At 60.8% G+C, this 16282-nt stretch overlaps 1 protein-coding gene across 1 annotated transcript; it reads right to left on the bottom strand.

Moving 5' to 3' along the window:
* Positions 1–1569: 1569 nt before the first annotated feature.
* Positions 1570–15890, bottom strand: TESK1 (testis associated actin remodelling kinase 1). Its single transcript, XM_070939005.1, has 10 exons — positions 15589–15890; positions 7008–7129; positions 6385–6433; positions 6140–6286; positions 5687–5769; positions 5506–5596; positions 5276–5359; positions 4458–4547; positions 3861–4002; positions 1570–3458 (listed from the first exon to the last, which is right to left on the bottom strand). Exons 1-10 carry the CDS (start codon positions 15799–15801, stop codon positions 2509–2511), a joined length of 1971 nt encoding a protein of 656 aa, XP_070795106.1. The 5' UTR covers positions 15802–15890; the 3' UTR covers positions 1570–2508.
* Between the last annotated feature and the right edge of the window lie 392 nt (positions 15891–16282).

The raw sequence follows: 16282 nt of genomic DNA, 5'->3' as shown, positions 1-16282 counted from the left end.
AGCATAGGAGGAAGCACACCGCCTTAGATGCGCCAGAGGGATGCCCCCCTTTGCCTTCTATGCTGCTGAACAAGCCATGATGTCTCAGACAACCATGGTCAGGCCTCCTTTCCATGCACCGTCAGTCAAAGCAACGTTTTGGCACCTCCCTAGGGGCCTGCCCTCAAATTACGGTGCTTCTGCCCTCTGCCAAGCAAATGAGAGGGGGGGGTTGGGTCTAGGGCGGGGAAGGGGCAGGGGCCCCTGAATGAATTAGCAGCAGACCCTGGATCAGGCCGCTCTCTTCCAGCTGGGCTAGAGAGAAAGGCAACATCCCGGGAGAGTCACCCAAAGGCCTCCTGGGCTTGGCGGCCCACCCTTCCATGCTCCCGTGGGACCCACAACGGACGCTTGTGGTTGTGCAAATGCTCAAGGTATCTGCCTTGCTTTGTGGAAGGGCCTTCCAGGCAGACGGTTCCTCTCCCCAAAGGGCCTCCCATCAACCACATGCTTGGCTTCAGGCTCCTCCAGACATTCCCACGGGGAAAGGAGGAAGGTCCTTTGGCCCCGAGAAGCCCCCCAGCCACAGCCTCTGTAGGGTGGGGGTCTTCTTCGGGCTATCAAGGCTGGATTCTGCACTGATGATGGAGACAAGTTAGATATAGATACAGATACATACATATTATACAGCTGGAAGGGACCATGCACCATTTTTGATAGAAGGCAGTCCAGTTTCGTCTTGAAAGCCTCCAGTGATGAAGCTCCCACAACTTCCGAAGGCAACTTCTGTTCCATCGGTTGACTGCTCTCCATCAGAAAATGTCACCTTATTTCTAGGTTGACTCTCTCCTTGATCAGTTTCCATCCATTATTCCTTGTCCGGCCTTCGGGTGCCTTGGAAAATAGCTTGGCCCCCTTCATCCTCTCTGTGGCAGCCCCTCAAATATTGGAAGATGCTCTCCTGTCTCCCCTGGTCCTTCTCTTCACTAGACTAGCCAGGCCCAGTTCCTGCAACCGTTCATCGTATGTTTGAGCCTCCAGTCCCCTCATCATCCTGGTTGCTCTTCTCTGCACTCTTTCTAGAGTCCCAGCATCTTTTTTATAGTGTGGTGACCAAAACTGGATGCAGGATTCCAGGTGTGGCCTTACTAAGGCTTTATAGAGTGGCATTAACACTTCATGTGATCTTGATTCTATCCCTCTGTTAATGCAATGTAGGATTGCATTGGCTTTTTTGGCTGCTGCCGCACACGACTGGCTCATATTTAATTGGTTGTCCACTAAGATCCCTCTCAGAGCTACTGCTATTAAGCCTGGTTTCTCCCAATCTATATGTGTACTTTTGGTTTTTCTTGCCTAATTGTAAGACCTTACTTTTCTCTACACTGAATTTCAGTTTGTTTGAAGTTCCCTCATCCGTCATCTGGGAGGATAAAGGAAAGGGCAGGGGAGGTATTCTGACTTCTCCCTAAAATATACTCAAGTTTTCTGTTTTTTTTTTTCATTAATGCATTTGAAAATATTATCAGAAAATAATCAGCACAGTGCATTAAATCGTTCACATGTATATATGCTTATCGTATTCCAGATATTTTCCCACAATATCATTCCTTTTCATTCTTTGTTCCCCTTTAGGTGTTTGTGTCCCCCACTCCACAAGTTGCTCGTCACACAAAATAAAGCAGAGTTTCCTTCTTTGGAGTCAACTATTCCATGTTGTAGCTCCCTCCATTCTGGCTTTTCTGGAGCCATTTTCCACCCAGAGAATCCAGGCAAAAGCAGCCCTTGATGAGCTTTGGGACAGAGCCAATTTGCCAGTCCCGAGATGGGGTCCCCCAATTCTCGTCTTCTCAGCAAAGATCACTCCGGCCAGGATAGGAGGGACTGTCATCAGGTTTTATTTTTTTCAACACATTAAATAAGCTGAATATATTAACAAGTATTTCCAAGTATTATTAAAAACGCAGCTGCCTTCTCCTCTCCACTGGTGCCAAAAAGAGAGGGGCCAAGACGCCAGACTGACCCACAGCGGACCAACCCTGTGCAGGGCAGGAGAGGAGAGGAGGGGATGGGTCAGGAATTTATCTCATCTCCCTGCCCCATCCCTCCGACACACCCCACGGCCCTGTGCCCAGTGCGTGCCAGTTCCCCCCCGTTGGCAGAAGGAACTGGGCCTTCCCTTGCCAACCTCACTGCTTGAATTCCCTTCACCCCAGCCCTGCATCTTCCTGCCATTCTACTTCTGTGCACCCACCCATAGTCAAGAGGTTGGGGAGCCGAGGGCTCACCCCTCAGGACTGAAACGGGGCCAGGCAGGGGAGGGCAGAAAGCAGCAGCCCCTTATCGCACAGAGACCGGGCTGGGGACTGGACGGCTCCCTCCTGCCTCCCAATGGGCTTGGCAGCCCTCCCTGCAACATCGTACCACCCTGCCCCAAGGGTGCAGTGCCGCTCCTCGGCCCATGGAGGTCTGAAGGGCAGCCAGGACGTCCAGGGGGACTTGAAGTGCTCCTCGACCGCAGGGCCAGCCTCAGGACTGGGCTTCCGGCAACTTGAGGCTGGGCTCTGCCAGGCCTGGTGCCAGGCCCTTGCAGTGCTGGGGGTGCCTCTCCGAGCACTGCAGGCTCTTGGCCTCGCAGTTCAGATTCTGGTAGCGGGGGGTGCTGGCAGCCGGCCGGTGGCAGACGGAAGCAAAGCTGAAGCTGAAGGGCCCCAGGCAGCAGGCGGGGCAGGCCAGCACCTCATCCTGCTCCATCACACAGCTGCTGCTGGAGGGGCTCAGGGGCAGCGTTGTGCCCAGGCGCTCCGTCTGCGCTCCCTCCACCGTGGGTGGCACGCTCAGCTCCGAGAAGCTGCCACCCCAGCCGTGCTGCTTGCTGTTATTGTTCAGGAGGAGTCCGTTGGGGGACCACGGCCGGGCCGCCGACACGGCTGTGCTGATGAAGCTGCCGTTGGTCAATGGGGGTGCCGGGCCGGCAGGCGCTGGGGCCGGGCTGTCCGGGCTGCAATCCATTTGCTCGCCGGCAGGGGAACCGGGAGGCTCTGGGAGAGTGCGGTTCAGGGCCAAGAGGGGGCTGTGGGGCGGCTGTTCCCGGCGAGGCAGCTCTGGGGAGGCCGGCAGCGAACGACACCTGCGCACGATGGCTACGGGCTCTGCAAAGTTGCACTGCATCTCCACGGCGGGCTCCGGCGTGATGGGGGTGCCGGGTGGAAGAGGCGAGGGGGGTGGCAGGTTGAAGGTCAGGGAGATCAAGGACTTGCTGGGTGTGTCGAAGAGCTTGATTCTGCCCCCCTTGAGGTCCTGGCGCTGTGAAAAGGGGTTGACGCGCTGCGGAGTGTCGTGGGCACGGGGCAAGGTGGGCGATCGAGGGCAGAAGACGTCTGACTGGCTGCGAGAGAGGGGATGCTCTGGGGTCAAGAGCTGCTGGCCAAGCAGGCCGGATGCTGTGTTGGGGAAGGAGAGCTGCTTGGCCACTTGACCTGGATGCAAAAGGAAGGGGAGGCGTGTTAGAGGCATCTCAGAATGCCCTGAGCACTGCAAAAGCCGAATCTAGACTAGCAAACAGCTCAGCTGCAGCTGTTCCAAAGGGCTGGGAAGGAAACTGCCCTGGCATACGCGGAAATTCGTGCACATTCCTCCCCCCCCCCATGGCTCAGAGGCCCAGGAGAAAAGCCCTCCTCTGCCCCCAACTCAAGCCAAGCTTGCGATACCTTCCAAGGCTGCCCATTTCTGTCCTGCCCAACTTCGCCCCTTCCTAGCACCCAGGACGGTTCCTTTAATCTCCAATGGGAAAAAAAACCCCAACCATGCAATCCATACTTCTGGGGGGGGCAACCTCTTCACCTCTTGCCCACCCCCCTCCCTCTCCTGAGAGAGGCTACCGTTCAGCGAGGCTGCCGAGTTGGCCGGGAGGGCTGTCCTGTCGTCATTCGGCAGGGCCAGGCCGGGGTCTCCCGCCGTCAGCAGCATGGCCTCCAGGCGCTGGACGATCTCCAGGAAGGAGGGCCGGGCAGTGGGCTCCATCTGGGGGCAGGAGAAGGGAGCACATGGGGCAGCTCATCTCTTTTGGGTCAAGTGGGAAGCTGCAGGCCCAATTTATGGTAGTGGGCAAGCAGCCTCTGCGTGTCTCCATGGTCGCCTTTAGCACCAGCTCACTATCCGGCCTTTTCTGGTGGAGCAGAGTGGCCTCCCCTCCTCAGGAACACCCCCCCCCCCGAGGCCCTGCCCCCATCCAGCTCAGCCTGCTCTCTGCAAGTGAGCAGCCCCCGGACCCCCCGTCCCCAGCAGAATTCAGGAAGACAGGCTGCCTGGTTGCTTTGGCCCCAGACGATAAAACAGCAGCCCAAATGGGGATGCCCAGCGCTCTGCCAAATGGGCAGCTTTGTAAGGGAGCTGCTGGGCATGAGGGCCCCCTTCTGGGGCTCTTCTCCTACCCTGGTTCCAGCCCGTCCCCCCTTCTTTGGGTGGTCAAGACCCACCTTGCAGGAGTGGAAGGCCAGATGGAGAAAAGTCGGCGGACAGCCGGCTCCCACCAGGTTGCAGAATGCAGCCACATCAAGGCCAAAGTCCTGAGGAGAGGAAGGGGGAAGGAAGGGAGGGGATGAGGAAGAAGCCTCCCCCCAAAAGATACTCTTTGGGAAGCAGGACCAGGGAGCCGGCGGCCACGCTGCCTGGCCTCACCCAATTTCAGTCACATTCTCCCCCCCCCCCAATTCAAGAGGAGAGCTCAAGAAGAAAAGCCTCTCCCACTCCAGTCCCCCCCCCCCCCATACACAGAGCTTCCTGGGAGGCCGTTGGTGGCTCCCCTCGGTTTGCTTATGGGCTGGAGGGGCAGGGAGGGCACAGACCCCCGGCTCTTATGCTGCAAACAGGCTGGCAGCAACATGTACCGGCTGGAGCTCCCAAATGGAAGATGCTCCCCCAGAGAGTTCAGCCTTGCCCCACAGGACCCTGCCCCGATGCCAGGGGGATGGGGTCAAGAGGCCTCCGGGATACGGCCTGGCACACAAGCAAGCAGCTGCGGCAGGAAAAGGCCTCTGAGCAGCAGCCAGGAAGAAATCTGATCACTGCCAGGGACTCACAAAGCAGTCAGGGACTGACCGGAGAAAGGATCCCCCTTAGAGCTCAGCCCCCTCCCTTCCGTGCCCTCCAGCCCCCTTTGAGCTCCTCTTTCCCGGAGGAAGCCAACCCCCCTGCCCGCTTTGTGCATCAGAGTCCTTGCTTTAAGCTCTCCCCGAGCGGCCCAGCAGCCTCCCCTCTTGCTGGGGCTGCAGAGGGATGTGAGTGGGGGGCTTACCTCAGTGCGAGGCAGGTAGTCGGGGTCGGCTGGCACCCGTGCGATGATCTCACAGAGGATGATGCCGTAGGCAAAGACGTCCGCCTGCAGGGGACACAGTGGGGTGGTCTCGGAGGGCCTGGGGGCCCAGGGAGAACTGGGCCGGGGAGGGGGCAAGCAGATGCCCTTGTCCTTCCCTCCCCCCCTCCCGTGGTCTCCTTCCCATTGTTACTCCTTCTTGTGGGGCTCACCTTCTCGTTATACAGCTCCCCATGCAGGACCTCGGGGGCCATCCAGTACGGAGAGCCCACCACAGCCAGGGGCTCCTTCTCACCCCCCTCACTGCAAGGAGGAGGAGAGGCTGTGTCAAGGCAGGATCGTGGTGGGGGGGAGGGGTGGGGAGTCAACAGAAGCAGCAACATCCTAGCTCACCTGTAGGTGGGGATCTTCTCTGCCAGGCCAAAGTCGGCCACCACGGCTGTGTAGCCATTGTCCTCACACCTGACCAGGCAGTTCTGGGGGGGAGAGGTCCATTTGAGAGGCCATTCCAAGTAAAAGGCAGCTCCCAGGATGGGGCATCTCTTACCACCACCACCCCAGGAACTAAGGAGAGGGCTTGGGGGGGCACCAGAGCAAAGGCTTTTCAGGGTGCCAAGAGACTCTGCTTCCCCTTCTCTGGGCACTAGAAAGGTGGGAGACCCCACGGCAGGAGCCGCTCCTTTCCAGGGAAGCCCTTCAGAGCCCCCCTCCCCCAATCAGCGCAACCCCTGGTGTCAAGCTGCCCCACCACTCAACCCGGATCCAGTCGGGGATTCCCCCCCTCCAAATCCTCTGCCCACTTTGAGGCACAGGTGGGGGTGGGGTGCAGCAGAGCCCCCCCCCCACCTTGGAGGTCAGGTCCCGGTGAAAGATGCCCTTGCTGTGCAGGTAGCAGAGCCCCCGGGCGATGTCCAGGGCCAGCTTGAGGCGGACGGGCCAGGGGAGTGGGGTGGGGCTGTCGAGCAGCTGCTCCAGGTTGCCCCCATTGATATACTGCAGGGAGAGAAAAAAGAGCAAGTTGTGGGGCCCTTTGTCCCCTGGAACAGCCAGGTCCCTGGCAGGTTCTTGACGCCCGCCCCCCCAACACTCACCTCTGTCAGTGCATGCAGCTGGCCTTGGTGAACGCAGACCCCCATGAACCTGGCAGAGGAGGAAGAGAGCAGCCGTCAGCAGCGAGACCCCTGCCTAGGGCCCCAAAGATGCCCCCCCCCCGTGGCTTCCCTCTGTCCCCAGCACTCCTGGGAAAAAAGGAGTTGGACCACCCCCTGCTCTGCCCTGGACACTGGGCACCATGCTCACCAGTGGTGGGTTGCTACCAGTTTGCCCCGGATCGGGCGCACTGGTAGCGGTGGCGGCGGGAGGCTCCGCCCACCCACCCAGATGCTTCTGCGCATGTGCAGAAGTGTCGCACATGCGCAAGCACACGTGTGCCCACGAGCAAACCGGTAACGAAGGGTTTTGAAACCCGCCCCTGATGCTCACCGCCCCCCAGGAGGTGCTCTGCGCCTGAGAAGCTCTAGGTGGGGTTCTCGAGCCATTTGGGGGGGCACCAGCGGACCCCGGCAGGAGGGGCCAAGAGCCCCCCGGCCCTTCTTCCAATTGACCCCTGAACATTTACGCCTGACCCTCCCCAGATATGCTGGACCCTCCACCCCAGAAGGCCCCTTTCTTCCAGGCAAGGGGACCCTGAGCCCCACCAGCCCCCCTGCCCTACCGGAGGATGTTGGGGTGGCAGAGCCGGTTCATCAGCTGCACCTCGCGTAGCATGTTCCCTCGGTTGCTGGTCAGCTTGTTCATCTTCAGCACCAGGACTTGTCCCGACTGACGGTGCCTCACCTGTGGGGACAGCCGACCGTCACTCTGGCAGGGGTCTCAGCACCCACTCTGGCTGAGGGGAAACCCCGTCTGGACATCACCCTACGGAACAGGCTCCAGCAGCTTCTCGGTTGTGAGCAGTCAGTGCTCAAAGGCTTCGAGTGGCAGAGCTCGGCATGCTGCACCAAAGCCCTCAAATGCCCACCCAATCTGTCCCTAGACTGGGACTCATGGGAACTGAAGTCCAGTGCACCAAGGAGTGCCAGCTTTGAATCTGCCAGAGCTACAAAACCAGCCAGTAGCCAGAAAGAGGCTCAAAGCTTTGGAGCTGCCCGAGGTCATTTGGAATATTATGAGGCACATCCTGAAAAACAAATGGCTTTGATATTTCTAGATGCACAGAAAGTCTTCGATAATGTGAATTGGCGATTTATGTTATTACAGCTGGAGCAGATGGGCTTTGGTAGAAAATTTATTCAAGCCGTAGAAGCTATATATCACAAAAAAACAGCAAAAGTAATGATAAATGGAGAATTGACAGTGTCTATTGAAATAAAAAAAGGAACGAGACAAGGTTGTCCACTGTCGCCAACTGTGGCTCTTGAGGGGGTGTGGACCCCCGGAATTCCCCAGCCAGCATGGTCTCAGCCCCATCTTCTGGGAGTCCACACCCCCTCAAGTGCCACGGTTGGGAAATCTGCTCTCAAAGAGTCCAGCCAAAGAGTTTCCACACACACCTAACACAAGTTGCCATCATACCACCCTCCCCGTTTTGCTGGAGCCCCCTCCCCAAATTGCCAATGGCTTCACATTCAGGGAGACACATCCATTCACATTTGAGGAGGGCCCAGGCAGTTAGGGAAGTGTGAAGTGTGGAACAAAAGAGGGGGAGCAGAAGGAAGGGGGGGATAGGGACCTGCTGTTAAGCAAGAATCTCCCCCACCCCACCCCCACCTCGCGAGATGGCTTCTCCTGATCTTCCTCGTTCCATAGGCTTCTCACATTCTGGCATAATTGCAGTCTGGAAATTGCTGAGCAGCAACTGTATTTTACTGATTTATGGCCCTTGCCCCATAAATCAGTCGGAAGCCTCACAGAGAAGAAGAACAAAGGAACGTGGCATTCCTGCCCAGAGACTGAGAAGCAGGGCAGGGCAAGGCAGGGCCGCCAAGGGGCCTCAGGAGGCGCCCAAAGCCAGGGCACATGAAGAGTTCCAGCCTGCCACCCTACTCCCTCCCCTTCCCTCGCTGACCCTCCAGCGGCCTCTGCTTCAGGACAGCAAGCCGGGCGCATCGGAACAGCTTCAATCACCCCACATGGGGCTAATGGGGCAGGAAAAGGGGGATGGGGAGGCCAAGCAAGCCAACGCTCAGAAGCCCATTCCCCCAGCGATGCCATCAGCTGGGCAGAAGGACAAGGTGAAGGGGCACCTGCCCAAGTGGCACCCCTGCGCTCTTTCAGGGCCGGGAGTCTCCAGTGGGGCGGCCAAAGGCAACGCCAGCCCTCCCCCTCGGCTCCATTCACAGCACCCCAGTGGCCACGCACAAGACTCCGCAGGCCCCCACCAGGGTCTGTGCCCAGAGGGTAAAAGCCCTACAGCCTGCTGCCAGGTTTGGGGGCCAAAAGGGGCCCCTGTATTGATTTATAAATCATATTTATATAGCTGCGTCTCTCACCGAACGTGACTCTGGGCAGCCTAGCATAAAACCATAAAAGAACCCCCCAAAACCCACAGGGCCCCTGGAGCACAGATTTTGGGGTCGTTTTCCCACTGTGGAAGGTCAGGCCTTTCCCCAACACAGCCCAACCAGACAGGTCTGTGGACGGTGGGCTGTGTGTGGCTGGGAACTGACCCCAGGCAGAAGCTGAGTCTGCACCAGCCACAGCAGCAACCCTCCCACTCCCCAAGGGCCAGGGAGCAGCCTGCAGCCCCTCATGGCCTGTTGAACAGCTGCCTGGAGAGGCCCAGCCACCTCACTGCCCCCCTGCCCCCACTTCCAGTGGAGCCTCCCTCTTAAATTCCTGGGCTCTGCAGCCAGAGCCCATTCCTGTCCTTTTTAGTCCATGCCTCAGGCCTCCCTCCGCTGCGCCTGCTCCCTTCACCCCGTCCTCCTGGCCCTGGATGCGACTGCTCCCCCTCCATTCTGGGAGGGGCCTGGGTTATGCAACCAGGAGGAGCCCAAGCAGAGACTCTCGGGGGGGGGGTGAAGTGCGGGGGCAACACTTGTCCTTTTGGGTTGAAGCCCACTACCCCCCTTTTCTTAGCAAGCGATAGGGAACCTCCGTGCCAAAGGAGGAGCTCTAGATGCCCCTTCTCCATCCACCACATGCCCAGCCTGGCACAGCTCTGCCCCTGCTGCCCCAAGGAGGAGCTGTGCTGGCAGGGGATGCCCAAGGTCAGAGGAGTTCACCTCACCCAAATGTGGACCCTGTCCTCTGCCTGGCCTGGAGCTGCCCCTGTGGGACTGAGCTCCATATGGGAGATACAGGCAGGGCCTCTGAAGGAAGGACGCCAGCTGCCTGGCATGTCTGCCATGTTCCTGCTCTAAGCAGAAAGCCCCTCCTCCTCACGGGGACCCTTCCTGGCCCTCCAGCAAAAGCGGCTGCTGGACGGACAGCTGCCTTTCCTCCTCACCCCTCCAGGCCAGCCCAGACCCACAGCGGGAGAACCGCTGCCTGCCAGGAAGTGCCACCCCACTAAAGTGGGCAGCATGGCCAGCAGGCACCTCCCGCGTGTCGCCTTCCCAGGGCAGAAGCTGCTTCTCCATGGAGGGCAAGCCCAGCCCTCCGACTGCCCTCCCCCACCGCTTTCTTGCGGGGCATTTAAAGTTTGGAGCCACCTCATTGCCTGGGCCCACGGCAAGCTCCATCACCCCGTTTGATAGGCAGGAGAGCCAAGGATGGATCTGCACCCCAGCTCAGCCCTGAAGCACAGCTGGCCAATGACAATTGCCATCGTACAAACCAAACCACCTCACAGCATCACAACGGAAAGTGAAAGACTGATTTGCACAATACACTATTCTCAATCCACGAGTACGTGAACTCGGCCAATTCCTGCCTAAGAGCAAATGAGGAGGGTTTAGCCATTCACATGGATTGTCCCCCCCCTCCCCCCCAATTCTGGGCGAAAGCCCACCTCGTCTCTCCCACTGGTTTTCTGCTGGGTTTCCCAGCCTCCTCCCTCCCAGGTCACACCAAGGCCAGCCAACCAGCTGTGGCCGAAGCGCCTCCGTGCCCAGAGAGGGAGGTGCACACAGGACCTCCGTGGGGGCATCCCCAGGAGACTGCAGGCAAGCAGCCCAGTCCCTGATCTGAGACGTGGGTCAAGCAGAGCTCCTGTGGGGCTGATTGCAGTGGGGCCGGGGAGAGGCCTAAGGCAGCTCCATCTGAGAAGGCGGCAGTGGCCCTCACCTGGGGCTTGGAGCCTAGCCTGAAGGGTCCTCCATGTCCAGGAATGGCCATTCTGGGACCCTCCGACAGAGCTGAGTGGACTAGGACCAGCTGCAGCTCCCAACCAGAACCACAAGTGGGGTCACTTTGGATGGAGCCGGTCAAAGATGCCACCAAGCTGTGGTGGTGGGAGGTCAAGGGCAGCAGCCAAGCTGGATTACCTGTCCAGGGCAGAGACGCTGCCTGCTGCAGGGAGGAGAAGCCAAAGGGAACACGGGCAGTTTTGAGGCAAAGAGAGGCAACCGGACCCCCTGGGCCTTTGGGGTGGTCAACATGGGCTTCAGGCCTGTCCCATGTCACGTTGAGAGTCCGGCCTCCAGCTGCAGGGAGAAGGAAGGAAACAGGCAGATGGCATGGAGGGTGGGGGACCCCTTGGGCGGAGAGCAGACGGGAAGACGCAGCCCCACCACAGCGGCCCTTTGGTGCCATGCAGGCTGGCAGGAGCTGTGAGTGGCAGCACAACAGCCAGGCCATCCGCAGGGCAGCCAAATGTCCCCTGACCTCTCTGGGGCACCTGGTCCCTTCGGGGGCCCCAGCAGGACTCCAGGGGGCCCAGCAGCTGCACCAGGGAGGAAGAGCGATCAGGAGAGCTTCCCTCCCAGAGAAGCCGGACAGGCTGTGAACTGCAATGGTCAGCGACTCCCCCCCACGCCCAGGATGGTTCTCTTCCTGCAGGAGCTCCTGAGAGCTCCACAAGGGCTGGCAGACTGCAGCCTTCGCCCGTTCATTTGCCACGGCGAAAGGGAGCATAAAATAAAACCCGGTTGGCACGGGCACTGTTGCAAACCCCCCCCCCAGAGTGTGCTGGGGCAGAGCCAGTCCCAGGAAGACAATGGGGCTCGGACCTCTGGACACACCAGAGCCTCCCTTCTAAGAGACCACCCTCTTCTTCTCCCCACCCCCACTGCCCTGTTCCAAGCCTCCGAAACTCCCCATCTCACTTTTACTATCCGCACAAGAGCCTTCACACTGTATGCTCAGCTTGGCATAGGCGAAGCAGGTACGTGGAAAGACTCCAGCCTGCTTGGTCTGTTCAGATGTTGTGCGCTTGAAAATGGAGGTGGGGAGGCAGGCCTGGCGTGGCCCCAGCCCCAAAGCTCAGTGATGGCGGCCTCTGTCAGCCTCAGGGCCCTCCGCTGCTCCAGGCAAAGCCCCTTCCTCCTAGACCTGAGGAGCCCCTCCCACCCCAGTCACTGCTCAAGCATCCCAGAAGGCAAAGCCCTAGCCGGGCAGTCCAGAGCCCCTCTGCTAGCCCTGCGCCAGCCAACCTCAGGAGCTGAAGGTGCACCAGCTCCCCTCCCAGCACAGAGACCCCGGGCGCCAATTGCTTTGGCACCGCCTCAGCACTTCACAGACTGGGCTGGCGAAGGGAGTGCCAGAGTGGCCCCTGTAAAAGGCAGGCAGGACAGCAGCTCCTCCCAGCCATCCGGCCATGCCCACATGCAGTGCCCACTCTGGCAGCTGGCCTAGAATCCCAGAACATTCTTAGTGCTGAGCTCCATAAGGGCCACTCGCCCACCTCCAAGGCAGTCAGCTGGAACGCAGCCATGGCTCCCCCCCTCACACACACGGAGCCCCCCCCCCCGCTCCCCAAGGGCCTAACCCGGCCCTCCCTCCAGCCCCCCTGCCCCCACGGCTGCCCAGGGGCCAGGTCCCAGGGAGTGGAGCTGCCAGCCAGTCCATGAGTCAGTCCAGGGCGCCAAGCCAGACCTCTCCCTGCCTGCACACAACACATACAGACACCCAGCTCAGACTCCAGGCTTGCCCTGGGCAAGCTGCGCACAGAGCCCACATCCTAAACTAAGACTCTGGGGCAGCCCCCACCTTTTCCTACTCAACTTCCACCCTTGAGGGGCTGGCATAGCCTCAGCACCTGCCCTGATACCCCCAATGCTGGCACTAGGGAGAGCCCCCCCCCCCAAATTGCAGGACTGGATTTCCTGCCAGGAGGCTGCAACCCCTCCCATTCAAAGGCACGGCCCCTCCATGGAGCAAACTGTCTTGACAGATAACCTCCCCCTAAGCCGCTCCTCCAAGGAAAGCCTCTTCCGCAGCTAATCCTGCAAGGCTTCGGCCCTGAGGGCCACAGTCAGAGCCAGAGTGGGCAGCCCTGCCTCTCACCCCACGCAGGTTGCAGGTGAGTCTCCAGGATGAGCATGCCTCTGACCCCCACGCCTCAGCAGGTGCGTCTCCGGGACAAGCACCAGAGGCTGCCAAACTCCGGCAACTGCCCGATGGGAGCAGAGTATTAGCGGGTTTCAGGCTGGCCTGGCACTCCTGACACAGCTCCCAGGACAGATTGCATACAACACACCCAACTTGGGTTCCTGAGCATTAATCCAGCTTCCGATTCACACATTACCCTAAACTAGAAACTAACCAATGAAACTGAAATGCACACCAAGCAGGGGGCATCAACACCAGACGAAAAACTAACCGGGACCCTCCCCAACCGAGCTCAGCACCTGCAGCAGTCCAGCCACTGGGCCTGAACGGATAAAAGCAAGTTGTGTGAACCCAAGCTAGCTGCCTCGAAAGAGCAAGCCAAGCTGCATGCACTGGGTCCCCTGAGTTCAGCAGCGGCCACTTGGGGGCCCATGACCCAGCAGGGGGGCCAGCAAGGCGTTTCCTAGCAACAGCGGCCAGCCGGGCCAGGCAAAGGGGCCAACGGGGCCCTTGCAAGGAAGGAGACCCAGGGAGGACCCGGCAGAGCAGCCAAACCGACCTCCCCATCTGGGTGCCTGCCCAGCAGCAGGAGAGGGGCTGCCCAAATGAGGCTGGCCCCAGAGGAAGAGTGGGGAGCCCCCCCCACCAAAGCAGCAGCTCTGAAAAGCCACCCAGATCCAGGCTGGGGGAGGATTCGGAAAGGCTCGTTCCAGAGGGAGATGGAACGCCCCCCACCCTCCTTGCTGCTGAACCACCACCACCCTCCCTGCACTGCTCCCCACTGGCCAGGAGAACAGAGCTGCCACCCCACCCAGGAGTGTCACCCACCCATCTGCCTACCCAGTGCAGAGCCCAGCCAACACGAAGCCTTTGGGGGGCTCACATTGCTAAAAGAGCAGAAGCCAAAGTAATGGAAAAGAGCAGCAGGCAGTTCTGAAGAAAGACTCAGCTCGGATATAAAACATCCTAAAAGACCCCCCCCCCCCACAAAGCCTAGGGAAAGACTTTGTCAACAAAATAGATGAGGGGGCCTCTGGGGAGATGGTGAGAGAAGGGCCACTTTCTGGTCCCAGGCGGGACCCCACTGAATCCAGGAGAGCTGGGGCATGCCAACCAGAGGGGCAGCAACATCTCGAGGGAGGGGCCCTGGGAGAGCCAGTCCAGACCATCTGGACCCCCTGGGTGCACTTCTCCCTGGAGCCAGCAGGTGGCACTTCTCTCCAGGGAACCCAGAGAATCAAGGTGAGCCAAACCCCCACAGAAACCGACTCTTTGGAGAAGACCCCACCCCACCCCCCAACCATAAGTGCCCAAAGCCTCCTGGCCCCACAAAGCTTCCTCTGCCTGATGAAAGAGGCCAGGTGACCCCTTCCCTTCCCCACCAGTACCCTCCCTGTCACAGCCAGAAATGCTTCCATCTTGGGCCAGCCTCAGCCTGATCTCCCGTCTTTGCCTGAGTTGGGGGACACCCTCCAGAGCAGAGCTGGCTCCCCTCCTGGGAGAGTTGGAAGGGCTGGCCAGCCAAGCGAGGCCTCTCTGTGCACCCGTCCCAAAGAGAAGAAGCTGCCTGGAGATCAGACTTTTCCCGGCCCAACTGGCCGAGCCACAGCCTGCCCTGGGACTACTGGCCCTTCCCCCAGCAGCAGAGAGGGCCTGGGCCCCCAGCCTCCCCTTCATTCAGCTCAGTCAATCTAAGGAAAACCCTCCCCCCCCCTTTCTGGCACCACAGACTCTGCCAGGTTCACAGCCGTCCTGTGCCTCTTGCAGCTGGAAACTGGTCTGATCACTGGAGTCATCCATGCCACCGCAGGGTAACCCTCCAAACCAGGGGCTTCAGCAGACCCCGTCCCAGAACACTGCAAGCCCTGTCCAGGGTGCCTTTGGTTGAGGCAAGAGGTCTTTGGCTGGCTGACCACAGCAGGCAATTTGCCCGCTGCTGGTTGCTAGCCAAGGTTTTGCCTCTGCCAAGATGTTAAGCAGCTGTCTTGGGCTGCAGATCCCTCTTGTTAACTCTGCACGTGGACAGAGGACCAGGCAGCTGGCAAAGGGCCAGAGGGGCACAGGGTTACATCAACACTAAGGGTAAGCTGACACTGAGGCCATCTGTCCAGCCTGAGCACAAACGGGGAAAACAAGAATGTCAGAATCCAGCCCCCATCTTGGGGGGCACAGAGGTTCTTGGTAAGACCAGGGGAGACCCGTTTCCTGGCAGCCGGCCCCAGTTTAGGGCTCCTGGGCTGAAGGGGAGCATGACAGCTCTTTGCCACTTGGTGGCCCCCAACCAAGGCCAGGGGGAGGTTGAAGGCATTTGCCCCCAAGCCCCCTCCCATATGACCTGCCCTGGAGGAGGAGGAGGAGGAGGAGAGCAGCAGCGGGGCCCCACAGCCAGAGAACCTGCCGGACTTTATTTATCAGTCCTAACAAGGAAGGCCTCCGCAGCAGGAGGAAACTGCCGAAGCCTCTGGCTGCTGGGCCAGGAACCCTCCCAATGCCACCGCCAAATATTAAGCCTCCTCCAGGACTGGGCCGGGCCGGCCGCGGCTCTTGACCTGCAGAGCCAACTGGGGCTTCAGCCGAGGCTGCCGGCCGCGGGGTCCTTCCGGGGCCACCAGGGACCCCGCTGTCAGCCCCGGGCCAGGCCGCAGCCCGGAGGAAGCAGCCGGCGGCCGAGAGCTGCCCGGTCGGAACGCGGGGGCTCTGCGTAAAGGAAGCCGCCGGACTTGGCGGGCCCCCGCAGCTCCTTCCAGAGCCTCCCGGCAGCAAAGAGAGGCCAGCCTTCCTCGGGCCCCCGGGGAGGGGGCGGCGGAGAGGCGGCCGACCCCGGGCGGGCGGGGCAGCGGGCGGCGGCGCGCGGGGCTCACCTTGAAGACCTCGGAGAAGAAGCCGGCGCCGATCTTCTCGCAGTAGAAGTCGTCGAGGCGCGCCAGAGTGGAGACGGCGCTGCGCAGCGCCCGGTAGGAGGAAGGCCGCAGCCGCCCGCCCGCCTGCCAGCCCCCCGGGCCCGCCGCCTCCCCCTCGGCCTCGTCCAGCCGCAGGGAAAGCCCGGGCCGCCGCGGCAGCTTCTCCCGCTCCATGCCCGGAGCGCCCCAAGGCCATGCGCGGGCGGCGGGCGGGCGGGGGCCGCGGGAGGGCTTCGCTCGCCCCCGGACGCCGCGGGCTTCGGCCTCCGGAGAGCTCGGCTGCGCTGCGGCCCGCCAGCGGCCGCCCGTCGGAGGCGGAGCCGCGGCGGGCGGAGCGACTCTTAACTCCTCGGTTGCCGCGGCTGGAGCGAAGCGCGGCGGCGTCTGACAGCGCTCGGCGGCCGGGAGGCGCGGCCACGGCTCAGCCTGCGCCCGCCCGGCCCTCTCCGCGGTCCGCGCCCGTCCGGCGGCGCCCCATCCTTGGGCCGTGGCCGAGCGCCGTCCGAGGCCCGAGGAGGCTGCAGCCGGAGGGAAACCCGGGAGGTGGGGAACATCTGGCTGCGGCGCTCGGGACCGGAGCCCAGCGCATCTGGAGAGCCGCCCTGATCCGCCGAGGAGCCGGAGAGCCGCCCTGATCCGCCGAGGAAGGACCCCG

This window comes from Pituophis catenifer, unplaced genomic scaffold, assembly GCF_029215685.1.
Source record: "Pituophis catenifer annectens isolate HBS135680 unplaced genomic scaffold, rPitCat1.0.hap2 SCAF_2, whole genome shotgun sequence".
Lineage (NCBI taxonomy): Eukaryota > Metazoa > Chordata > Lepidosauria > Squamata > Colubridae > Pituophis > Pituophis catenifer.
The sequence above is the reverse complement of the archived record's forward strand: the minus strand, read 5'-3'. Positions and strand labels throughout refer to the sequence as shown.

Bases quoted from the DNA above. Each gene is read 5' to 3' on its own strand.
- TESK1 (XM_070939005.1), bottom strand. From the start codon at position 15,801: ATGGAGCGGGAGAAGCTGCCGCGGCGGCCCGGGCTTTCCCTGCGGCTG. The intron at 6,287-6,384 runs GTGAGTGTTGGG...CTCTCCCTGCAG, and splicing joins AGCTGCATGCACTGACAGAG to TATATCAATGGGGGCAACCT. The intron at 4,003-4,457 runs GTGGGTCTTGAC...TCCTGCCCCCAG, and splicing joins TGGCCTTCCACTCCTGCAAG to ATGGAGCCCACTGCCCGGCC.